The 26,610-nt window shown below is 46.2% G+C and overlaps 1 protein-coding gene across 2 annotated transcripts in view; it reads left to right on the top strand.

The window, feature by feature from the left end:
* The window catches only part of LARGE1 (LARGE xylosyl- and glucuronyltransferase 1), a 613,949-nt gene that overhangs the window by 544,904 nt on the left and 42,435 nt on the right, over positions 1-26,610 (top strand). For both annotated transcript variants that reach the window (XM_061417244.1, XM_061417245.1), the window contains exon 10: positions 11,587-11,742. In XM_061417244.1, the coding sequence (XP_061273228.1) occupies positions 11,587-11,742 (156 nt within the window). The remainder of the gene's footprint in view (positions 1-11,586; positions 11,743-26,610) is intronic.

The following is a 26,610-nucleotide window of genomic DNA, read 5'->3' as shown; positions in this document are numbered from 1 at the left end:
TTGGAAGAATTTTAGACTTGAAGAAAAAATGTGAAAGTAGCAGGCAGAGTCCAGTTTTCCCTAATGTTCATATCTTGTGTGTGTGTGTTCAGTTGTGTGTGACTCTGCTGTCCTCTAGGCTGTAGCCCTCCAGGCTCCTCTGTCCATGGAGTTTCCCAGGCAAGAATACTGGAGTGGGTTGCCATTTCCTTTTCCAGGGGATCTTCCTGACCCAGAGAAAGAACCCGCATCTGCTGTGTCTCTTGCATTGCAGGCAGATTCTTTACCTGCTGAGCCACTGGGGATGCCAACATCTTATGTAACAATGGCCAACTTGTCAAAACTGACATACCAACATGGGTGCATTGCTGTTACTAAACCCTCAGGCGTTAGCTTCATTTCACCAGTTCTACCGTTTATGTCCATAGTCTCCTTTAGTCCCTGACAGTTTCTCAGTCTTTTTTTGTTTTTCTTTGATGATTGACCTTGATACTTTGGAGGTGTGAACTGATAAGGTAGTTTATAAATATCCCTCAAATGTGTATTCTCTCGTGATCAGACTGATAAGTTGTATAAGTCTTTGGCAAGACTGTCTCAGAAGTGAAATGCCCTCCTCATGACATTCTGTCTGAAGGAATCTCATCTCTACCTGTGGCACCACTAAGGTTGATAACCACCTTTTCCTTTTTTTTTTTCTTTTTGAATATTTTATTTTATTCTTTGTGGGTTTTTTTGGTTGTGCTGGGTCTTTGTTGTGGCATATGAGATCTTTAATTGCAGCATATGGGATCTAGTTCCTTGACCAAGGATCGAACCCAAGCCCCCTGCAGTCTTAGCCACTGGACCACCTTGGCAGGCTTCTGTGCTGTAAATTACTGTTTCCCTTTCCTTCTTCCTGTTTCGGAAGTGAGTCATGATACCTACCCCACACTGGAAGTGAGAAAATTGATCTCCGCTTCCTGGGGAGGGGGTGGAATCTACGTATATCATTGGGGTTCTTCTCCAAGGAGTTTTGTCTCTTTCCCGCATTTATACTTATTTCTTAGATCATGAAGTCATATCCCCATGGGCTCATATAGATTTATTTTGTACTTTGGGTTATAATGCAGGACTCTTTTTAAGTCCTTTGTTCATTTTGTGACAGTTATTTTAGCTAAATATTATTGTTATTATCAAGTAATATTCATAAATGCACTGAAAGAGATATTAGTATGATTGGTAATACACTTAGCCAGGCATATTTGTTCCCAGTACATCTCAACATGAGAGTTCAGGACCCTGCCCTCTGCACTGACACAGTGAGACACGGACACTCCAGTGACAGAGCCCTCCCTGCCTCTCCTCCTCTCTCTGTTTCTTGCTCTCTCTGCCTCCTCTGTCCTGGCAGGGTGACTTCCGGCAGCCTCCGCAGCTAGTATGTAGAGCTTCGTCATTCAACAAATACGGATCGCACGTGTGCTGTGGACCAGACACTGTTCTGAGCACTGATCATACATGGTGAACCAGACAGTGGGGGCTCTGCTCTCCGAAGCTTATATTCCAGTGCACAATACAGATATCAACTAAGAAAACAAATGATCAAACTGGTCCTTTCAGGCAGGAAAACACTGTGAAGAAATCCAAGCAAGGGAATATAAAAATGACTAGTACTCAGGATCTCAAATTGAAGAGAGAGACCCCTCTCTCCCTCGGTGCCCCTGCAGGGCAACTCTGTTGACCCTTTCTGGGACTCATGCCCGCGAATGGTCTGGAATGTCTCATTGGTTATGCCCTTTGAGTTGCATGCCCTTGCTCTGGCAGGTCAAGCCTGACCAGTAGCCCTGTTATAATCATCGGAAGAAAGCAAGGTCTGGTTCTGTGAAGGAAAGCACAGAGCACACAGAAAATCGACAGCCAGGCCTGCTGGGATCCTGAAGCCAGCTCTGCCTTCTCGGAGTCTCCAAGCAATGACTCAGGGGGTGTTACTAACATTCTACCAAACTGGCTTCTCAACCAGCCTTAATAGCATCCCTCACCTAAAGACTTCATACCTCTCTCTGGAGGTGGAACCTACTTCCTTCTGTCTTCCTGTCCTCAAATCAACAGAGACACCCTGGAGGGCCCTGTGCAGATTCTTTGAAAGTGAGTACAGTAAGTCCTCTACAGACGAACCTTCAAGTTGTAAACTTTCAACAATGTGAACATGCATTTGCATGTCCAGTCTTGTAAGTTAGTTCATGTGTCTGATGTACATTGTTACATGTGTGCATCCTCTACAAGTGGCTGTGCTTTTGTGTCCTGAACAGCACTGTATGCAGTACACTGTATGCAGTATACAGTACTATACAGCAGAAGATATTAAGAAGAGGTGGCAACAATACACAGAAGAACTGTACAAAAAAGATCTCCACGACCCAGATAATCACGATAGTGTGATCACTCACCTAGAACCAGACATCCTGGAATACGAAGTCAAGTGGGCCTTAGGAAGCATCACTACGCACAAAGCTAGTGGAGGTGATAGCATTCCAGCTGAGCTATTTCAAATCCTAAAAGATGATGCTTTGAAAGTGCTGCACTCAATATGTCAGCAAACTTGAAAAACACAGAAGTGGCCACAGGACTGGAAAAGGTCAGTTTTCATTCCAATCCCAAAGAATGCTCAAACTACTGCACAATTGCACTCATCTCACATGTTAGTAATGTAATGCTCAAAATTCTCCAAGCCAGGCTTCAGCAATATGTGAACTGTGAACTTCCTGATGTTCAAGCTGGTTTTAGAAAAGGCAGAGGAACCAGAGATCAAATTGCCAACATCTGCTGAATCATTGAATATGCAACAAAGTTCCAGAAAAACATCTATTTCTGCTTTATTGACTATGCCAAAGCCTTTGACTGTGTAGATCACGATAAACTGTGGAAAATTCTGAAAGAGATGGGAATACCAAGGCACCTGACCTGCCTCTTGAGAAACCTGTATGCAGGTCAGGAAGCAACAGTTAGAACTGGACATGGAACAACAGACTGGTTCCAAATAGGAAAAGGAGTACGTCAAGGCTGTATATTATCACCCTGCTAATTTAACTTCTATGCAGAGTACATCATGAGAAATGCTGGACTGTAAGAAACATAAGCTGGAATCAAGATTGCCGGGAGAAATATCAATAACCTCAAATATGCAGATGACACCACCCTTATGGCAGAAAGTGAAGAGAAACTAAAAAGCCTCTTGATGAAAGTGAAAGTGGAGAGTGAAAAAGTTGGCTTAAAGCTCAACATTCAGAAAACTAAGATCATGGCATCCGGTCCCATCACTTCATGGCGAATAGATGGGGAAACAGTGGAAACAGTGGCTAACTTTATTTTGGGGGCCTCCAAAATCACTGCAGATGGTGATTGCAGCCATGAAATTAAAAGACACTTACTCCTTGGAAGGAAAGTTATGACCAACCTAGACAGCATATTGAAAAGCAGAGACATTACTTTGTCAACAAAGGTCCGTCTAGTCAAGGCCATGGTTTTTCCAATAGTCATGTATGGATGTGAGAGTTGGACTATAAGGAAAGCTGAGCACCGAAGAATTAATGCTTTTGAGCTGTGGTGTTGGAGAAGACTCTTGAGAGTCCCTTGGACAGCAAGGAGATCCAACCAGTCCATCCAAAAGGAGATCAGTCCCAGGTGTTCATTGGAAGGACTGACGTTGAAGCTGAAGCTCCAATACTTTGGCCACCTGATGTGAAGAACTGACTCATCTGAAAAGACCCTGATGCTGGGAAAGATTGAGGGCTGGAGGAGAAGGGGAGGACAGAGGATGAAATGGTTGGATGGCATCACCAACTCAATGGACATGAGTTTGGGTGAACTCCAGGAGTTGGTGATGGACAGGGAGGTCTGGCGTGCTATGGTTCATGGGGTCGCAAAGAGTCAGACATGACTGAGTGACTACTGACTGACTGACAGCACTGTATAGAGTACAATAGTTTAGTATCTTTATTTCAAGCCCAGGATGTCCAGAAGTAAGCATTAACAGCAGCAGTGATGTAGTTGGCACTGCTATACTTTTCAAGGTACTGTACTGTAAGATGAAAAATGTTTTATTTTTTGTGTTTGTTTGTTTTTTATGTATTATTTGTGTGGAAAGTATTATAATCCTATTACAGTACTATATAGCCAGTTGTGTTATTTGGGTGCCTATGCTAACTTGGTTGGACTTACGCACGTGCTCTTGTTCATATGTTTGGATATAGGGGACTTAGTGTAAAGTTTTAGTAATTAATTCCCTCTGCAGAGAACACATAGGGCAGGTCCCCATCCACAGGTCGAGTCATTGCAGAGAAGCCATGTTAGGCAACGTCATAGAAGATCCTTGTGCTGAGTGCATCACTTTCCCACTTCTGGCTCTCAGAGGTCCATCTGGAATTCTTCAGATAGACCAGACAGAATCCAGTTCAAGTTGATTGGTATTCCCATTTTTATAGCAAACAAAACAAAACATTGAACATGATGAATGTTAGAGAACATAACTGAATCTTCTTAGAGTTATGACCCTCCCAGCCCTGAGTATTTTCAAAGCTATCTGCTTTCCTGGTTTGGTTTTTTTTTTTTTTTTTTTTTTGCCTCTCCTCAACCTCTACCACCTCAGGCAGGGAAAAATGAGAAATGTTACAGATGACAGACTAGACATGATCAGCTGTAAGACAGGCCTCAGGTGCATGCCCTGGCCTAAGTGTCTACATTTTCCAGATGAGGGAGCTAAGTAATCACTAGTTTGGTCTTTCTTCCCCTTTCCTGGGTAATGATGCATTTTTGTCTGGGGAGAATTTTTTCTGGGACTTGTGAAAACCAAGAAGCAACAGGAACCTTTGTAAAAGGAGGAGGAGAGTCACAGAGGATCTGAGGCTTGTAGTCTTGAGTATCAAGGACACCGTTTTATTTAATAGCAGCTACCTGGCACTTGTCAGGAATGAGAAAAGAGAAGGGGGAGAACTGGAATAGAATCTTTAGCAGTTGATGGTTGGGGAGCAGGAAATGGAAGTGGATTCCGTGGCAGTCAGGAAACACTGACCAAACACTGCCACTGTGCGTGTGGAGACGGGCAAACGCAGGTCTCGCATTCACAGAACCAACGGTCTAGGTGTAAGTACAGCCTGAGGGTCAGCATCACTTTAAAGACAATCCCATGGGGACAGATCACATATATTCCTGAGACTCCTGCACACTGAGTGCCGGTCTGTTTCAGGCTCCACAGCGGACACCTTTCCATTTCTTGTCTCACTGGTCCTCTGAAGCATGTATTGTTATTGATAATTCCTTTTAACAGATTGGAAAATAGAGGTGCAGATATGTTAAGTTGTTTGGATGACAGAGTTGGGAAAAGCAAAGGTAACATTTGCCTCTCTCCCCTGCCTTTCAGCACTCTCCAGTCTCTGCCCAAGGAGTTAAATCTACCTGAGTGTCTGCCTTCCTGCATAGCCCCTTCTTGAGGTTCTACCAGGAGGACCTTCCTCTGGGCTGTGTTGTCTGCCTGCATCCTACCGTTCTGCCCCTGGCTCCCTCAACCTGCAGTTTATCCTCTTAAGTCTTATTGCTGATTCCTCTTTGCTTTCCTGTTTTCATCCAGCCTTCCTAGTTGATAAGGTGGCTGTTTCATGAGGTCTAAAACCAGGTTTATTTTGTAATTTAATAAACACAAGTGAAATGCCTTCATGCCCATCAATCCCTCAGCCCTGGTCTTGACCACACACTGAAAGGCAGTTGCTTTTAGTCCCTTTTATAGATGAGGGACTATCTTCATGATACTAGGCAGCCATGTCCAAGCCACCTTGCAGATAAGAGCTGGAGCTGAGACTCGGATAAGGTGTGTGTCTTGTTCTTTTCTAGCATGCATCATAATCCTAAAGATGACAAGGAAAGGAACTTGTGAGACCATTGTCCTTCTTGAAATACCAGACAAGGGAAGAACAGAGGAGTTTAAACTCCTTCAGGAGAAAATGGCAAGCTGTTTGGTCCTTAGACGAAGAAAAGAGAATTGTGTTTCTCCATTCTAAAGCCCACATGAATAGGGCTTTTATAACTGATTTGCTGTAGACAGACAGAAAATGAGGATTATTGAGAATGTCATCATCATGATTTCCATTCTTGAATGAGATTGCAACTACTGAATACTAACTACCTGGCAGGCTGTATGGCACTCAGAAAGAATAATAAGTCATGGTCCCTGCTGGTTCAGAAATTCCTATGCCAATGCTGCCAGGTGCAGGAATGTAAATAAATAATTACAAGAGCATGCAATGAGTTCTCTAATAGAATTAAATATAAGAGCATTAAGGAAGGACCCAACAACTGCCTTGGGTGTTATATTACGAATGCTCACAATGAAAATCAGAAAACCCAATTTGTAGTGGCTAAAAATAAAATAGGGGGTTTGAATTTCTTGCCTGAGAGTTCTGGTGTAAGCACCTATAGAATTGGTTTGTAGATTAGCAGTGTGTTGACCTCACAGTCACAGAATGGTGGTCATAGTGCCAATCTTCACATCTCTATTCACAACAGAAAGGTGAGCGGGTAGGAGAATGATATCTGAACCTTATGACTAAGAAATCAAATATATGCTTTGCCATCTCATTTTGAGCAATCCTGGGCCACATGGCCTCCCCTAGCAGCAAGGTAGTCTGGGAAATCAGAGTAGAATCATGATGATTAGCTGGATCTTGAATGAATCGTGAGCCACTCACGGGGGCTAGGGACATTGCAATTACAAACAAAATCAATGTTAGGAATGAAAAATAGGGAAGACAGAAAGACTGCTCAGAGGCAACCTTCTGACATGAGTCATCAAGGAGAGAATTACAGAAAGTCATCAAAGAGAGAATTACATGAGCTCATCCATGAAGGATAAGCAGGCTTGTGTATGGTAGAGAAGAAATAAGGATATTCTGGGGGCGGGGGGACATATGCAAAGGCACTGAGTCATGGAAGACATGTTCAAGAAATACCAGAAAGTTCTTTTCTCCTGGAGTTAGAGTTGTAATTTTTAAGTGGAACAGTTTTCACTGCCGATCTAAAGAGGATAGTTGTTATTCTGTAAACCAAGAAAGTCAGTGGAGGTTTTGAGACAGAGACCCATTTTCCAAATACTCTTTATCTCAGTAATTTGGAACACATTAGCCCTGTGTTCTTATTTACCTGGCATTTGGACACAGGTTCTGATTTCTTAGCAGTTTTGCACCATCTATTATTTTTATGAGCCCTGTGGGTTCCAGAGGGCTTCCCTGGTGCCTCAGATGGTAAAGGATCCACCTGAAATGCAGGAGACCCAGGTTTGATCCCTGGGTCAGGAAGATGAGGGCATGGCAACCCACTCCAGTATTCTTGCCTGAAGAATCCCATGGACAGAGGAGCCTGGCAGGCTGTAGTCCACGCGCACACACAGTCAGACACAGCTGAGTGACCAACGCTTTCACTTGTGGGTCCCAAGTACTTCAGAAGTCAAAGTATTGGCTACGCTCTTCCCATAGCCTTATCCTTGTACCAGGGTCTTGTTTCAATCTTTGAGATGCTTTTTCCTGCACCCTTGATGGGTGACAGTTTGTTTCTCCTTTAATCACATTGACTTCCGGGTCTTCTCAGATACTGTTTAAGTTTCCTGGACAGTAGTCAATTTCCATCAACTTCTCAGGCTTATCTCAGGCTGACTCTAAGGCGGCACATATTTTCAGCCTTTACAGACTTTTCAGATCCAATCAGATCACACCCCTGGGGCCCCTAGTGCCTGGCAGCTTCTGCAGCCCACCTGCCATGCAATGTGGATGCCACCCCTCAACTTCCCTCTCAGTTGGAGGTTCAGCTTGTGTATCTAAGAAGCGCTAAGTCACCCTGCAGCCTTTGTATTCCAGGTTTGGGTGCAGTCTCTACATTCAGGAGGGGAGAGCAGGTATCATTTCTCATCCTGTAATCTGAAGATCTCATATTCATTGCTGTAATCAGTCATTTGATGATCGCATGGGAGAAATAAGAGAGAGAGAGAGATTCTTAATGTCTCTACCTCTGTGGGTTCGAATCCTGCATCTCCCACTCTCTAGCTATGTGGCTCGGGGAGATTTGCTGAACTTCCCTTACCTGTAAGATGGGATCTTGAGAATATCACTTGTAGTATTAAGTAAAGGACCAATGAGCTATGAAAAGTGAAGTGTCCAGAGCAGTGCTTGGCACATAGCAAGCATCCAATATATGTTAGCTGCTAATATTAGTAATATTTTTATTACTGTGCTAATGTGTCCCAGCAAGCAGAATAAGTTAAGATCGGTTTTCAGAGACTCAGAAGTACTTGCAAAAATGTTTTTGGGGCACATTCCCAGCATCAGTTTCTCTCATAGGTGAAAGCTTGTCAGTGTATACCATCTACACCACCAACTTGCTTCCCCTGAGCTAGCGATGATGGGTGATTCTGCCCCTCAAGGGACCAGGAAATGACATTTCTCAGTAGTCAGACATGTGCTGATCAGAATTATCAGAAATCCTCATCCTGAGTCGGAGTTTCAGAAGCAGGCTGATGACTAGTGGCAGGAGCAGTGGCCTGGGAGGCAGAGCTGGGCCCTGCTTCTCCCTCTGCTGTGACTCTGGGCAAGTCCCCTTCTCCCTCTGTGTCTTAGTTTCTCTAAACTTGCAGTGACCCAGCCCAAAAATGACCACCAACAGCCTCTCTTTACCATCTCTTTAAAAAGCACACGTCATACTTAATGGATGGTTATGTAATATCCTCCTCTTCCCCTCAGTTGTAAATTCCAGAAATAGAACTTTGATCTTTTGAGTACATCACTGCAGCCAATTCAGGAGACCTAAGAAACATGAGTTCCATCCCTGGGTTGGGAAGATTCCCCTGGAGGAGGGCATGTCAGCCCACTCCAGTATTCTTGCCTGGAGAATCCCATGGAGTCTGGAGAGCCACAGTCCATGGGGTCACAAAGAGTCAGACACAACTGAAGTGACTTAGCACATGCACGAACTGCAGTCACAGACCCTGTCAGTACCTGACACAGAGTTATTGCTCATTCTAATATTTTTTTGAATGAATGAATGATGTGGTAGAAAGAAAAAGATTTGGGAGTAAGACCCAATTTAGAATTAGGATTTGCTGCTTACTGAGAGACACTCAGGATTATTGCCTGTAAAATACGAATGATAACAGGAAAAAATTGCCAGGTTGTTTTGAGGACTGAATGTGAAAGTTTACACACACACACACACACACCAGCAGCCCTGGCCTATGCCTAGCATATAATCAGTGTTAGGTAAACAATAGATATTTTACTTACTTCTATAGAGCCTAGCAAAGGGGAATGGAGTGTTATGTGTTCTGATGATTAAATCCTAGGTGGCAAAGGTAAATCTGAATATATATTAATAGACTTTGAGTGCACTTACCTATCACAGGGCAGCCTGGTTCATGCGTGCTTAGTCGTTCAGACACATCCAACTCTTTGGGACCCCATGGACTGCAACCCACTAGGCTCCATTGTCCATGGGATTCTCCAAGCAAGAATACTGGAGTGGGTAGCCATTCCTTTCTCCAGGAGATCTTCCTGACCCAGAGATTGAACCCAGATCTCCTGCACTGCAGGCAGATTCTTTACCGTCTGAGCCACTAGTGAAGCCAAGTTCCTAGGGTTTTCTAAAACCCCCTTGGCCTGCTAGTGATCCACCATCTTCTCCCCCTACCTTCCTTTAACTTTTGCTGCTTTTTATATAACCTCATATTTTGCCTTAGATGATACACAAATCTAGATCCCTGGGCAGACACAACAGAATGAGGCATAATGGGATGCGAGATGGCCGGGAGTAAGTGGAGGGTGGGAGGCAGTGGGGGAGCACCAGGAGGCCCGTATCCTCTTCGTAGCCCTGGCCTGGTCCAAGCTCACCACGTGATTGTGAGCAAACCGTCTCCTCTGCAGGTTTCCCTCTCCACACCTGTAGAACTCTCAGCCACTGACACAGACCACGACAGCACTCAGGAACCTGGGGTCTGGGGTTCAGAGCTGGGTTTGTGTCTCAGCTCTGCACCCTGACTGCTGTGAACTATGGGCAGGTCAAAGTACCATCTTTGTACAATGGACAGTGGGATTCAGATGGGCTCGTTTAGAGCAAGGACACAGTGTCTCCAGAGTTTCCGGCAGGCTTGTGAATGCGAAGTTACAATTTGTTTGTTGGGAGGCTCACAGGCTGGCCCTGACTTCCCCCTTAGTTAAAGTTTCTCCCTGATGAAGAAGCTCAGGTTTCCTGAGTCAGATGCACATCCATCAGCCTTCCTGCTGGCTCAGCACTTGGCAAGCACCGGCATCTTTCACAGCAAAGACATGATCCCCACTGGGTATGAGTGTCACCAGCTCGCATGCAATTATTTTAATGTCTGGCCCGGGACCTCCTTCTGCCCCGATTGGGCATATCTCAAGAGAGTCTCCCCTCTTTCACCCTTCAAGCCCCAGCTTGTGGCAAGGGCTAAGTCTCCTTCTAAGAGATGCTTCTCTGACCTTCCAGAGATGCCATTTCTTCTTGATCTTCCCTCCATGATTGCCTTCTACTAGCTGTCTGGGGACCCATCTCCCCAGCAGGTCACAGATGGGCACTGCCAACAGGGGCCTCTGCCATCTCCCAACTCTGTGTAATGTAGGCACCTAATAGTCAGAACCTGCATGTACCGAGCACTCATCCTACGCCAGGCAGTACTTCCATGCTTTACATGTATTAATGAGTTGATTTTTCCCAGCAGCTCTGGGAGACAGTGCATCCGTCAGTCCTGGCTGGAGGCAAAAACCATACCAATTATTTGAACAGAGAATTTAATCTTTAAAAATGATAACTAGATGTAAAGAGTTCACTTGGTAACTATAAAAGCAAAAATAGAAAATTGCAAGAAGCAGTTCCCACCCCTGGAGCTGAAGGAACAGAGGGAAGAGGTGGAAATTAGTCCAGCTCAGGCCTGGAAGCCACACTCTGAGGTGGGGTCTGCAGGCAACTCCTGAGCCAGCAGCACCCGGCGGGGACAAAGGACCATGAAGCGGGGGCTGAGTTTTGGAAAAACTGCAGAGTGGGTTTAGCTGCTGCTGAAGGAAGGAAGTGCCACAGCTGGTATGGAGAAAGGACATAGGGACAGGAAGCAAAAGGAACGGGCAAGTCTTTCTTTCTCCCCCTCCTGACTGTCTCCCTCTCATGAATAGGAAGTGGCTGGCAGAGCAGAAGTAGAGTTTGCAGAGCCCTGGCTTCAGCATCACAAAACAGGTTTGGAGCTGAGAGGCAAAAGCTTAAAAGACTGATCTCAGCTGGAGCTGTCACTATTCAGTTTCACAGATGAGGAAACTGAGGCACAGAGAGATTCAGCAATCTGCCCAAGATTAAACCACTACCTAGGGCAGAGCCAGGATTTGACTCCAGGCAGTCTGGCTTCAGCACCCTGGCTCTTAACCCCCGGACCATAAATGCTGAATGATGAATGGATGGATGAATGAATGGGCAGGTGGGTGGATGGATGGATGGATGGATGGGAAGGCCCCAAGATAGTGCTTAGACCAGTGCCCAGCCATGCTTCCCACAAGCACAGGTCCTCCTGGCCTGACTATCTTTGTTGCCCACCAGGTCATTCACTGGAACTCCCCCAAGAAGCTGCGGGTGAAGAACAAGCACGTGGAGTTTTTCCGCAACCTCTACCTGACCTTCCTGGAGTATGATGGGAACCTCCTGCGACGGGAGTTGTTTGGCTGCCCCAGTGAGGCTGACATCAACAGTGAAAACGTGAGTGGCCCCAGGGCTTGGCCATGCAGGCAGGGGGGCCTCTCTGCTGGTCTGCCAAGGACTGCCAGTGCTTGGCTCTGTGCCAGGCTCAGGGCAAGCCCAGGAGGAACCAGGCGCCATCCCCCCCTTGGAGTGGGGAACAGGGCGGTGGAGCGGGGGTGGGGACACATCAGTAGGTCACTTCCACGCTCATCTTTGTGGATGCAGAGGGGATACGCATGCCCAGACCAGGTGAAGTCAGAAGGGAGCTACCAAGCAGAGGGATCAGTGTGAGAAAAAACTCAGTGAAACAACAAGCAAAGGGTCTCTGCACACCTGGGGACTCTGAGGGCTTTGTGGACAAGACACCCACATAGGAGACCCAGGATTCAGGGTCAGTACATGGGGTGGCACAAAATATCTTCATAGCTAGATCACAGACATAGCTGGCATCTACTTTATTATCCTGTTTCTTCACTGTTTATAATTTCTTTGTATATCTTATTTGATGCTCATAGAAACCTTTTTTTTCCCCCCAATTAGAGTTGAAGACATTTTAGACACAGAGAGGTTTTGCAGTTTGCTCATTGTCCCACAGCACGTACAAGCAAAGTTGAGACTGATTTGAAGCTGTGAGGAGCAGGATGTGGGGAAGCAGCTTACTGTAGTGGAAAAGGCAGGGTGTGTGGAGTCAGCTTGGCCTGGTTGGGCTTTAATCCCTTCTGATTTCCACTTCTGTGATCTCAGGCAAGTTACTCAATCTCTCTGTGCTTCAGTTTCCTCATCTGTCACATAGAGATAAAAACTGTCACAGGGCTATTCTGAGACTGAGACTATGTGTGATCCATCTCCGTCAGCATCTGCACTGCGTTGCTGTTGTTGTTGAGTTGCTATGTCGTGTCCAACTCTTTGTGACCCCATGGACTGCAGCACGCCAGGCTTCCCTATCCTTCACCATCTCCAGGAATTTGCTCAAACTCATGTCCATTGAGTCCTTGATGCCATCCAACCATCTCATCCTCTGTCATCCCCTTCTCTTCCTGCCTTCAATCTTTGCCCTATGTTAGATGCTTGATAAATATTTGCTCCCTGTCCTTTCCTTGACCCTTAGTATTAAACACATGAGTAACTGGTTCATTCAGTCAGTCAACAAACATTTATTGAAGGCCTTATTCTGAGCACTGGGGATTCATTCACAGGACAATGATCCCTGCTCTCATGGTGCTGATATTAATATTTTAGTAGGGAAGACACAATGACTAGACGAGCTATCAGGAAAAATTATCAGCCAGTGGCACGTGTTACATAATGACATATGAAGTCAAGGAGGACTTCTGAGGAGGTGACATTTTATCTGAGACTCAAATTCAAGAAAGAGACAGCTGTGGAAGAGCACAGGATCAGGGGAATACAAGTCAGAGTCACACAAGGGGGCGGCACCTCCTCACACCTGTCAGGAAGGCTGGTAACAAAAGATAATAAGAGTTGGCAAAGACGCAGAGAGGTTGAAACCTTGTCCACTGTCGGTAGAATGTAAAATGGTATAGCTGCTATGGAAAACAGTATGGAGGGTCCTCAAATAATCATAATAATAGTAGAACTGTCATATAATCTGGCAGTCCTACTTCTGGGCATATGCCCTAAAGTGAATTGAAATCAGGTTCCTGGAGCAGTATCTTCATTTCCATGTTCAGTGTAGCAGTATTCTTAATAACCAAGCTATGGAAGTAACCTAAGTATCCATTGACAGGTGAATGGATAAGGAAAAGGCAGGATGTACATACACAATGAATATTGTTCCACTTTAAAAATAAGGCCAGTCTTATCATCTGTGACAACATGGATGAACCTGGAAGACATTGTGCTAATGAAATGACTCAGTCACAGAAGGACAAATACTGCACAAGTTCTCAATACGAGGCTTCTGAACTAGTTCCACGTATTGATGCTGACAACAGAATGGTGGCTACCAGGAGCTGGGGAGAGGGAGTCATGAGGAGTTGATGTTCAGGGGCTATAAAGGTGCAGTTAGTTCCAGAGATGCCCTCTACAAATATATTTAAGAGTGTAGATTTCACATTAAGTGATCTTACCACATATACACACACACACACAAAGGAAAAACCAAGAAAGTTTTGGAGGCGATGGTTATCTTTAATACCTTAAACGTGGTCATAGTAGCATGGGTACATAAATATAGCCAAACTCACTAGATTGTTTTAATTATGTGTCATTTTTTGTATACCAACTATACTGCAGTAAGCCTTCCCTGATGGCTCAGTGGGTAAAGAATCCACCTGCAATGCAGGAGACACAGGAGATGTGGGTTTGATCCCTGGGTCGGAAAGATACCCTGTGAGGAAAGAGCAGCCCACTTCAGTATTCTTGCCTGGAAGAGCCCATGGACAGGAGCCTGGCAGGCTATAGTTCAAAGGTCACAAAGAGTCAGATACGACTGAGTGACTAAACATACACATACTGCAGTAAAGGCTGGAAAGAGGAAAAGAACAGCAAAGGAAGCGTATTCCAGGTGGATGAAGGTGCTGGCACGGATGTCCTGAGGCCAGGCAGGTTTGCTGTGAGGACCGGAAGGATGGACCGTTTGCCCAGGGGCTGATAGGAAAGGTGGAGAGCAGGAGATGCCGAGCAGCGGGGAAGTAGGAGGCAGGCTGGAAGGATGCTGGAAGTGTTGTTTGTATTCTTGGATGTCAGGAGGATTCTTTTAGGCTCTAGTGCGGGTGGGGGCGGGGCGGAGTGGGAAGCTCTGCCAGCATACACCTACCTGGCCCTTTATCAAGATGACCAGTAGCACGGCCACTCTTGCTCTCTGTCACTTACCCCCAGGTCACAGCATCATCCCCTCAATCTCCAGCCTTTCTCTAGTCACCCTCCGTGCCTTCCTCAGCCTCTGCCCTTCTTTTCCACTCACCAGAGAGGAAACAAACCCATTAAGCTCTTGACCTCCATCTCAGACTCTGGGACGCCCTTAGAGGTCTCCACAGACACTGTGTTATTCTGAGTTTTCCTTCCGTTCTTTTCACTCAAGTCAGAATTTGTTATCATCATCAATATTTGAGTGCCCATTCAGCACTTTTCCCCCAAACATTAAATATAAACTGTTTTCCTGCTCCCTTTTTTTTTTTTCCTCCATGGAAGAGGCTCAAATACAAAGCCTTGCAGGGTGATGTCATCCGTTAATCTCTGTAGGGGTGAGTTCCCGTGGTGTGCTGCTCAATGCCTTACGAAGTGGAACTGCCTTTAACAGTGACTCACCAGCCCTTCCTACACCAGTCTCCCCTGGTGGATCATCAGAGGGGAGAAATCTTCCGTGGTCCTTCTTGGAATCTGTGGCTGCATTTACTTGGTGAATAAGCACTTATGAGAGCTGGCCACCTGCCAGGTGCCATGCAGGGCACCACGGTTGAAATTAGAGGCTGCTCCAGGCCCTGGAGATGGAGCTCACCATGTGACAGTGTCAGAGACGGTGAGAGGACAGTCTGCCCGGGTGCAGGGAGAGCGGCCTTCTCTAAGGCTCACCCCACATGTCCCCCCCAAAACTCTCCCCTTGACACTGAGCCCGCACCCACCACCTTTGTGTTCCTTCCACCATCCCAGGCTCCCCCACCCTCCTCAGGGCCTTTGCACTTGCTTTTCAATTCCTGGCACACCCGGCCTGTCCCAGCCTCAGGTAACCCTTTACCTCACTCTCTGTGAGGTGCCCTATTTTCTTTTCATTGGCACATACATGCTGTCCACAATTACTTTATTCATGTCATTTTTTCCGTCTTTTTCCCCCAAGTATAAGACTGTTAGACACTCTACCTGTACCATTCACCCCAGCAGAGCAGCAAGCACATAATGAACACTCAATAAATATTTACAAAAAGAGCAGAATGAAGGACCAGACCTGAAGAGCCAAGTAGAGAGTTCGCAAAGGACATGCTGGTGGTTTCTCTACTGGAGCAGAGGCGAATCGGGAGAAGGGCAGAGAATGAAGCTGACCCTTGCGGGGCCTTGGCTATGCTTGGGCATTTAAATTGAATACTGTTGGCCGTGAAGAGTCCCCAGAGGGCTTCAAACATGGTCAGGTTTACATTTGAGAAAAGTTTCTCTGGGTGGAGAATAGAATGGAAGTGTCTAGACTAGAAGCAGGGAGCCTAGGTAGAGGCCATCGCTGCATCCCAGGCAAAAAAGGTGGCGGTGGGGCTCTGAGCAGAGGCAGTGGCAGTGGGGACAAAGACAGCTGGAGTGTTTTCTGGGCACTGAGAACAGGGGAGCAAGTGCAGCCAGTACCCATAAACCGAGGTGGCAGGTCCCTGGGCCCTGTTGCAGTCAGCCGCCTCCGGCCCGGCCGGCCCAAAGTGAGAGGGGCTAGAGCAGGAGTCTGTAACATACAGCCTGGAAACACATCTCTGCACCCCTGGTCCCTTGCCGCCTGCCCAGTGTTATTTGCAAACACTGCCAGAGGGAAAGGGTAAGACCTTGGATCTGGCCCAAAGCCGACTGCTCTCAGTTCTGGGAAGAGGTCATTGGAGCCGTGAGAAGCGTACTGATAGTGGTCCTCCTAAAGAGAGGAAGTCAGGGACCTCTCCATTGGACTGTGGATCCCAGGTGGGAAAGGGCTCCAGTGGCAGGCGCCAAGTCTCAAGACACGTTCATCCACTCGGCAGATAGTCATTCAAATAGTCATCAGCCACAGGGCCAGTGATCTGGGGCAGCAGTGCAGATCGAAGCCCGACTCTCACAGTGCTTGTCTGTTGAGGGGTGTGGACAGGCAGGAGGTTGTCATCAGTGTGAGAAGTGCCGGGACAGGGTGGTACTTTGAGAGCGCACAAGAAGAGGAGAGAAGGTGCGTCAGGGAAGACTTCCTGGAAGAGGTGGGATTCAAGGGATGACTAAGGAGGAGTGAGAAGGTGTGGAGGGAGCAGCATGGTCAGTAGGGACCAGAGGGGAACAGGAGCATGGCACTGTGCCTCTAGCAAAGCCAGCGTGCACACAGGGCACTGCGCAAGTTCATTTTGTGTCATTATTGTTCCTTCATGGAGAAGGCGATGATGATAAGCTTCCTGGTCATTCCAGGCTGCTCATTCAGTAGACACAGGAACCTTGGAGAGGTCACATGGATGCTCTGAGCCTCGGGTTCATCCTCTGATAAGTAACTGCAGGCAATGATGCCTTTGTCATAGTGTCTCACAGATAATTTATGTTAAATCACCAAAAATAGGGCTTAGGACCCAGAACACAATATTCATTGAGATGGGGTTTTTTACAAACCACCTGCCTGATCATAATCTGTTGTTATACAAATGGGTTTGGGATCTTTAAGATTTTTTTTTCCTAGGAAGGCCTAGTAGAGAGATGGACCTATATCTCTGTGTATAAAGCATGAGTGGGGACTGTCACATTTGCTCTGGTTCAAACAATCCCAGGTAGATTTCCCTGCAATTAAGAGAATTTGGGTAGGAAGGAAGAGGCCATTTGGTTGGTCTCAGTGCCAGAAAGAAAGAGGGAAAGAGAAAGGAAAAAGGAGAAGTAGGAGGGAAGGAGCATAAATTCAGGAAGTTGGGGATTCAGCCCTTCAGTAAGCAGCAGACCCCATCTTCCAGCCTCTGAGGTACTTGATCCAAAGCAAGATGATTTTGTTTGGAAGAGTTCAGGCTCCTCGTGTGGTGTAGAATGACAGTAGCTAATGGGACACAGTCACTCCTGTGTAGTTTGTCTGGGCATCTCTTCCTGGAACCAGTAAATTAATCTGTGTAATACAATAAGCATTCACTTGGCCTTAGTTACTATAATTTGATTGAAGTCGCAATGAAGGCTAGAATTTTATATATTAGCATTTCTCTCCCCTTTCCTCAGCAACCCAGCCCCTCAAGCATAGCCAAGAAACCCTGGGACTCCTCAGAACACAGCTGGATAATCATGGATATTCTCCACCCCCTAATCCATGCAAAAATCCTTCTACAGCATCCCTAAGAGGCTCGCATCTGGCTTCTGCTGGGATCTTCCCAAAGACAGGGAGCCCACCATCTCCAACAGCTTACTGCACTGTTAGAAGGCTCCAGATGCTAACCCATTCTTCCTCGTGTTGAGTTGAAATCCCCGCTTCTGGAAATAATCCATTAATCTGAGTGCTGTCCTTTGGAGCAGTGAAAAATAAGGACACCCCCTGTGGTCCCCAACAACGGGGCAGATAGTGTCGCTTCCATACAATGTGTTATCCAGAAACATGTAACTCTCCCCCAGGCACTGTATTTATAGCAGGCTGCTTTTATCATCAAGAGTGCCCTGCTCCACCTCAGGGATTTTTTTTCAGATAAAAGAAACTCACCTTTTTAAATGCAAGGCCATTAAAATATACATTGTTATAGATGTTTTATATTTTCCAATTTGGATGGGAAGTACATGCCCTTCCTCAGTAACCAAAGTGTACCAAACTCAATTTACAATTTTCAGTGACTAAGGTTGCACTGAGTGGGCTGAAGGGGCAGGAATTGGCCAGAGGAGGGAAGATGCTGTTTATCCTGGCAGGAAATGGCCTCGGACTGTTTGCTGCTTATTCTGCAGATTTCATTCTGACAGCTGTCACTTTCAGTTCATCAGCTTCAGAATAGCCCTTTCTGGGCTCACCACCCTGTGCATCCTTCCTCTAGCAGCCAAAAAAAAAAAAAAAACGGGAATCCAATAGTCAAAGTCCAATGGTAAAATAATTATCTACTGTCATGTTAGAAGTTAAATTATGAAACATAACATCCAAGGCGTGGGAAAAAAAACAAGACTGGACATCACTGAGTTTTCACATTTATATGTAATTGTAAGTCAGTAGACAGTGTCAGCAAACAGAGTTTTCTTTCATTTCTTTCTTTCTTTTGGCTTTGCTGGGGCTTCACTGCTGCTTGGACTTTCCTCTGGTTGCCCTGAGCAGGGGCTACTCTCTAGTTGCGGTGTGCAGGCTTCTCATTGCAATGGCTTTTCTTGTTGTGGAGCTCAGGCTCTAGGCCATTCGGGCTTCAGTAGTTGTGGCACATGGGCTCTGTAATTTCGGCTCCCGGGCTCTAGAGTACGGGCTCAATAGTTGTACACAGGCTTAGTTGCTCCATGGCACATGGGATCTTCCCTGACTGGGAATCAAACCTGTGTCTCCTGCATTAGCAGACAGATTCTTTACTACTGAGCCACTAGGGAAGCCCCCAGCTTAGAACTTTCTTATCGCATGCCCACAGCAGACGTCACTAATTGATGACCTCACTCAGCCATCTGGGGTCAGCCCCAGACTCAGAATCCTCCCCAAGACAGCACGCCAGTGAACCAGTAACAGTTTCCCAGTGATGACACGAGATGCCGAAGCCTACTGGGGCATCCACGCCCTATGCCTTAGTCACTGTGTTCTCTCCTGCCTTGGAAGTGCTCTCTGTGCTGCTCAAAGAGCTTTCTCTGTTTCTTCTGGCCTTTGACAATTAGAGATTTCCTGCAGAGAAAGTAAAGAGGAAATGCAACTTTCTTCTTCACCACAATCAAGGGAGGGAGGCATTAACAAGTCACATTTCACAGAGAAGAAAGCTCAGAGATGAGTTACGTGCTCAAAGTCAAGCAGCTCCTACATGGTGGGGCCGTTATTGGAAACCAGGTTGCCTGACTTTGAAGCCATGCTTCTCAAGTGAATGTAGATCCCTATTTAAAATTAACAGAAGATGGACTGCCCTGGTGGTCCAGTGGTTAAGACTCCATGCTTCCACTGCAGAAGACATGGGTTCAATCCCTGTTTGGGGAAGTTCCGCATGCCATATGACATGGCCAAAAAAATATATTGTTGTTTAGTCACGAAGTCATGTCAGACTCTTGCAGCCCCGTGGACTGCCAGGCTCCTCTGCTCATAGAATTTCCCAGGCAAGAATACTGTAGTGGGCTGGTTGCCCTTTCCTTCTCCAGGGGATCTTTCTGACTCAGGGATCAAACCTGCAACTCCTGCTTGGCAGGCAGGTTTTTTACCACCTAGCCTCCAGGGAAGCCCCAGAAAGACATACATAATTAACATAAGAGGAACTACAAGTTATTCAGTGATTCTCCTAGCACCTTTTAGTGTGTATCATTTTTCTTACTCTTTTATGAGCCTGCAAGGTGGTTATTATTAGCATTATTTTTTAGAGGAGGAAAAGGAGGCTCAGAGAATGGAATTCAGAGGATAGGTTGGCAGCAACTCTGGAACTGGTGTCAAGCTGAGTGGTCATTTTTCAACGACTGAAAACACTCCCCAACCTAAAGTTGTCATACCTTCCCCAACCCCCGCTCCCCGTCTCCCAGAGCTCTTGCTTCTCATTTTCTCTGCAGCTCTTATCACCAATCAATGATTATATTCTGGACTTATTTATTTTTTTGGTTATATCTCTCCAACTAGAATGTAAGCTCGGGGATCGCGGGGCTGTTTATCTTTCATTCATCAGTATATCTTTATGCCTGTAAAAGACTGCCTGGTATGTGCTCGATAAATTTTGTCAAACAAATTAACTATTACAAGTCCTTGTCTTAAAGTATTTGTGGTGCTCTGGAAGGATCCCTGTACTTAAAAATCAGAAAACCTGGCCCTAGGACTAGATCTGCACCTTCAAATGTAACTCTTGCCTCCCATGAGCTTCAGTTTTCTCACTTATAAAATGGTCAATAAACAAACCGAGCCCAGGCTGGGATGAGGGCTCAGGGGGGTAAGGTGTGAGCAGGGCTGCAGGGTGCAGGAGGTCTCGTTACTAGTGTTGACCAGAAATCTCATTCTGGACACCTTCCTGTCCAGCTGCTCTGAGATCTCTGCCTCATTGCTAAAATGAGGGCTTCCAAGTTCAATGCCCTCGTGCTACAAGGGTGATGGGCTGCCTGCAGGGTCACATACCCAGATGCTGAGCTCACTAAGAAGGAAAGAAAACGGCAACACCATGGTTTAATGAGAAGTTAAAAATAAGACACATATAAACAGATCCTACAAACCCTTTACAGCATCACTGCACGGCAGTTCCAGGGAACAGATGGCTCTGTAGAAACAGCTGTATCCCCGAGAAACCCCAGAGAAACCCCGGAGTGCATCATTGCTCTCACATGCGAGCCGCGTGTCACCAGCTCCTTTCTCACGCAGTGGGCAGAGGAACCCAGAGTGGATGGCACTCAGAGTCCCATGACAGGTTGCTCAAGGCTGGCCTCCAGTGACCCTCCTTGGCATGTTAAATCTCAGAGCTGAAGCATCTCAGTGTTTGCCTGGGTGGCCAGGAGAGGGGATGAAGAAGGAGCCCAGGGTCCAGAGACTCACAGGGCCACGGGCACACACCCCTCCTTCACACCCCTAGTCTCTGATCTATCCAAACATCATCTGTCCAAACCTGCCAAGTGCTTGACTCTCCCACATCTTTGTCACAGACCTCTGCCTACTTTTACTTTGGCCCTAACTGGCTCCTTGCATGAAACATAAGAGGAAAGCTCTGAAGCAACATTGCCTCATGTAAAATGGTAGGAATACTCCCTATGGGATTTCAGGCCACTCAAACTCTGTGCCTCAGTTTTCTCATCTGTAAAATGGGAAGCAGGTAGCACTGTTCCTACCTGGTAGGCTTGATGAGGGCTAAATACAGAAAGATAAGTCAGGAGCTTAGGTCAGTGTAGCACATAGCACACCACCACCCTTCCCTCCCCAGCTCCCCGTCATTTTATTTGTATTATGAATACACAGTTTTTACAGTCGCTAACTCACTTCTTTATTCCCCCAACCAGACGGTATAAGCAATTTAAATGCAGACACTTGGGTTCATTCCGCATTCCTAGCATGGGGCTTGGCATAAAATAAGGGCCTATTAATTGTGTGGGATGTTCACGTTAATACTGATACCTGGGAGGTAGCAGACCATGCCATTTTCTTCTTTATTTTCTCAGAGCCTCGATCAGTGCTGGGCAGACGTCTCTGAACCTTCACTGAATGGTCCTGAGCCCATGCCTCTCCCTTCCCACGAAAGAATGAAAGTGGCCCATGGTTTGGTTTCCTTGGAAGACAGTGTTTTGGGTTCCTGGAACTTTGATCATTACTATACACAGCAGGCAACCAGTGAACTGGTAATCTTTTTCTGCCTGTCCATGTGGTTTAATAAAATTTAACTGCTTCATGGAAACCACAGGGAAGAACCATGAATGAGGTTCCAAGAGATGTGTTAGGGCCCCAGCTCTTCTGAGCACATCCCTGGCGCCTCAGTTTCCTCATCCGTCAACTGAGGGCAAGAGGGTAGCCCTCCTGGTCTCATACACTTACTGGGAGGGACAGATGAAGAAATGGATATCAAGGCTGCTGAAAGAGAAAGGTGCTGAAAGTATAAAGCAACACTCCTGAGTGTTATTTTATCCCGATGTTTCTACCCATTGTCCTAAGGCATCAGAAGGACACGTGTCACGAAAAGGGGTGGCCTTAGAGACTTCTGAATTGGTCTGCTGTACTGTCTTCATCACGTACTCAAAGAGTTCAAGTAAGCATGTTAGTTAAGGGAACACAACTACTTATAAAATGGGCTTGGCAGGCTGGAAGTTTATGACTCACACAAAGTCCAAGTGGGTGTTCCTAATTGGCAGGTGGCTCTTCTCCATGTTCAGGGTCCAGACTCCTTCCATCTTGTGGCTCTGCCCTCCACGGAGCATCCTCCACTAGGCGCTCTTGCTTTTGCATGAGACAGTCTTTAAAATGGAGCCTGTAGTAGCCAGAATCTACCCACGTTCTACTGACCTGAACTTGGCCACTTCTCTCAGCCTGAGCACCAAAGATCTCTGTCACCAAGGGGGACACATGATTCAGAACTCTACAGTCACTGAACCATCTAGCATTAGACCCAGAGGTTGATGAACAAGGCATTACAGTGACTTTATTACATACAAGAACTTGGAGGAAACACCGCTAGTTGTGAATCTCAGCTGCTCTGTTCATTTACTGTGACCTTGACTAAATGGCCAAACCTTTCAGATGATGATCATCTTCGTCTGTAAAACGGGACTGCTGGTGGTCCCTGACCCATGTGAGTATTAATGAGGAAGTGCCTGCAGTGCTCTCAGCACTCACCTGGCCTGGTGAGCACATGATCCTTGCAACCCAAAGTCTTTGTCCTGCTCTTGAGAGAAGTGACTTGCTCCAGGTCACATAGCAAATGAGGGTCAGAGAAGTCAGGCCTCATTGCCCACTGATCCCCATAATCTCTCCATGTAGTTTTTCCTGACTTTGAGCAGAAGTTCAGAGGCCAGAGCCCCAGGACACAGTTCCTATCCCTCTAGAGTCCGCAGGCATGACAGCCATCATCTCTGGCAGCTCAGGGGTCAGTCTAGGCCACTGTCCTTAAGGATGGGAAGAAATAAATGCAAATGGCTTAAAGGCCATTTTCCTTTGAGTCCAAATTTCCCTGTGCCTCAGCTGGCTGCCCAAAGAAGCAATTTAGCAAATGCATTTTATCTCAGGAGGGATCTGTCTTTTGTTTCTGCAACTTGCTGGTTGGGAAACCCCCTGCTCCCCGCATGACTGGAGTGTGGAGTGGGGGTAGCATTCAGACCTGTTAACAGAAGCCACACCACCCTTGCCCTCCAGCTCAGCATCTCCCTGGAGATATTACCTGGATGTGAAGGAGACAGGTTTCAAGCTGCTCGAGTCTTCTCCTTGGGATCCGCCTGAAATCCCATCAGCCATGCAGTCAGCAGTGAGCAGTTCTAGATTAGAATTTGAAAAGGAACATAATGCAATCATAATATTTCTGAGGTGTGTGTAGCACTCTACAGTTTACAAAGCACTTGTACATGCATTAGCTCATTTGAGAAAATTGCAGGGAATTACTTAAGTACAAAAAGTATAACAAGGCCAATAAAATTCATCTGTGAATCCTCCACTCAGAAAAGAGCTTGGTTAACATTGCAGTGGATTCCCTTTGGTCTGTTTCCTCCTGGTCTGTCTCTTTGCTGTGTTGTGATCATACTGCAAATGCATTTTTGTGGCCTGCTTTGTTCACACTGCATGGTATCTTCCACCAGCACATCTGACCTTCACATCTATCCCCCAGGAGAGAAGTAATTGTGTCGTGATATGTCCCTGGTGTGAAAGGTCCGAGGGCTGGATTCACAGTCCAGACTGCTGCTCTCTAGCTGTAATTGGCAGGTGACAGACACTTTCTGGGCTTCAGTTTCCTCCTTTGTAAAACAGAGATCTGTGCTGAAAACAAAGCAGTGAGTCTGATTTAGCACTGCACCTGGCACACCGGAGGTGCTCAGTCCACGTTAGGACAGAGGTGCGAAGCACCATGTTGATAATATTAAAACTCAAGGAAGGCATTGGTTGGTACAGAGTCCCAGACTCTAATGTATGTCTATGTCATATCCGCTGGGCTTTCCGCAGCCCGCTGTGTGGCTGGTAGACAACAATGTTATAGATCCTAGCCTTTAAGCATTGTGATGGTTAGGGGTGACCTTGGGAAGTGGCTGCCACTGAACCACATTGGTTCCATGCGGTTCCTAGATGGAGGCTACTTATCCCCCAGGACTGCTGGTAGACCCTCTTAGAAAGTGACTCTAGAAGCACTTTCATTGGCCACTGTTCCCTTTCTTAACATGCTATGAGTGGCTATGAGTATATCCACTAGAGGCTTGCTGGGCATGCAAGGATCGGGGAGGAGTCCTGTAGGCCAGGAGACACTGAACTTAATCCTGCAGTCAGAAGGGGTCGCCTGGCTCCTAGGGCCTTAAGCGGAGGGAGAATTCTAGTTTCCAGCCTTATATCAGTTAGCTACCCTGTTGGCATAGGGGGAACTTTCAAATAGGCAAGGACATCAAATTGGTCTTGAGAAGCTGAGGAATATCCCTGACTGCATCCTTTCTAAAGGTTAAAAATGTTCAAGATAGCTGAGCATATCTCAAAAATCACTGGATCACAACTGATTACCCAAGTGGCCTTTGGGAATGTATGGGAGCATTTGGAGTTATACTCAGTCATCTGGAGAATGCTACGATCATTTGTTGAGCTGGGGCCCAGGAGGCTAGCAACCCTGTGTTGTGTGGGACAGACTCGTGTGATGAAAGTGACACTATCTGTCGTCTAGTGCTCAAAACCCGTAAAACCTCAGTGGTGTACAGAGAGAAGCATGAACAGTGAGAAGTGCTCGTAGAGGCAGCTGACCTTCGCCAGGCTCACTCGCGTGATGGGCAGCCGGGGAGACTCCACTCTGTGCCATCTGTCTCACCTCCCAGCAGGCCAGTCCAGGCACTTTCCCAAGAAGCATGCACTTCCTCTTGAACCTGATCCCTCACGGTTGGGACATCACTGCTTCCCCTCCATTCTGTTTGCCAAAGCAAGTCACAGGTCCAGCCCAGGAGGTTCAAGGATTGGGGAAATAATCTTTGCCTCTCTAGTAGGCAGCACCAAGAGTCACATGACAAAGGGCAAGGATATGGGGCAGGGGAAGTGAAGAAATCGGACCATTTAACGCAGTCAGCTGTTAGAGTACACATCTTGAGAAATAATATCATAGTTTAACCCAGCGGTTCCCAACCTTTTTGGCACCAGGGACTGGTTTTGTGGAAGACGATTTTGGACTGAGCTGGAGTGGGGCGGCGGTTTCAGGATGGGTCACACATTACATTCACTGTGTACTTTATTTCTAGTAGTATTATATTGTGATAGATAATGAAACAATTACACAGCTCACCATACCATAGCATCAGGGGGAGCCTTGGGCTTGTTTTCCTGCAACTAGATAGTCCCATTTAGAGGTGATGGGAGAGTGATGGGTGCCGCTGTAAATATAAATGAAGCTTTGGTTGCTCGCCAACCACTCTACCCTCACTGTGCAGCCTGGTTCCTAACAGGCCACAGACCAGTACTGGTCCAGGGCTTGGGGACCCCTGGTTTAACCTATCAAGGCAATGGTCTTAACTGATAGAAATCATATGAAAGTCATATGAAGCCATAGAAGTCATATGAAGGTCATAGAGAAGTGAGTGAATGTATTTTTTTATTGATTACCACACTGTTGGTTTGGAGATTTTAAAAAAATATTTATATATATACACCTTCTTGGAAAAATGTTCTATTGTATTCAGCTATTAATCTTAATAACTCTAGCCATGTAAACTTTCATCCATATTCAACTATGTATCATCATATAATGGACAAGGCTCATGTAACAGAAAAAATATTGGAAGTAACCATGTGAACTTTGGCAAATTGTTTTCTTTCAATAAATTTTATTGAAATACGATTTGCATATATGCTAAATCCCCCCATTCTAAGTGTACATGTATTTTCACAAATGTGTGCTCCCATATTACCATCACCCTGATTGCGACATAAAACATCCCCATCACCCAAAGAGCTTCTCTCCTGTCTCTTCCCAGCCCTTTCATTCTGCTACCGCATATCCACTGGTCTGATTTCCAGTGGATATCGAAGTTTTCATATCCAGTGGATATGAACTTTTCTATTGAAGTTCATTAAAAAACTGGAGTCTCCCCAGCTCCCCAGCTTTTTCATTGCAATTCTTCACCTGTAGAACAGGTATAGTCACCTCTGCCTGGGAGGGATACTGTGTATCGAACATCTGTGTATCAGCAGATCTGGAAACCTGCAGATCTGCATGTGTTTATGTTGGATGCTAAGTTCCTCCTTTCCTGTTAGTGGGACAGCTCACTCTTTCACTAGTTGGTTAGGAAAGAGGATAGAAGAGCTAAGTGAAGGAGTCCTACTGGCAGATTAATGAAGTAAAGGATCTGAGTACCAGAATAGGAGAAAGAGAGAAGAGCAGGAACTGAGACTGATTGAACTTGGATGAAATTAAAGGAGGAGATTTTTTTATTTATGGGATTGCTTTTCCTTTCCAGTACATGGTATAGAGTTTTAAGTCT

This window comes from Bos javanicus, chromosome 5 (genome assembly GCF_032452875.1).
Source record: "Bos javanicus breed banteng chromosome 5, ARS-OSU_banteng_1.0, whole genome shotgun sequence".
NCBI classification, from domain to species: Eukaryota; Metazoa; Chordata; class Mammalia; order Artiodactyla; family Bovidae; genus Bos; species Bos javanicus.
The sequence above is the reverse complement of the archived record's forward strand: the minus strand, read 5'-3'. Positions and strand labels throughout refer to the sequence as shown.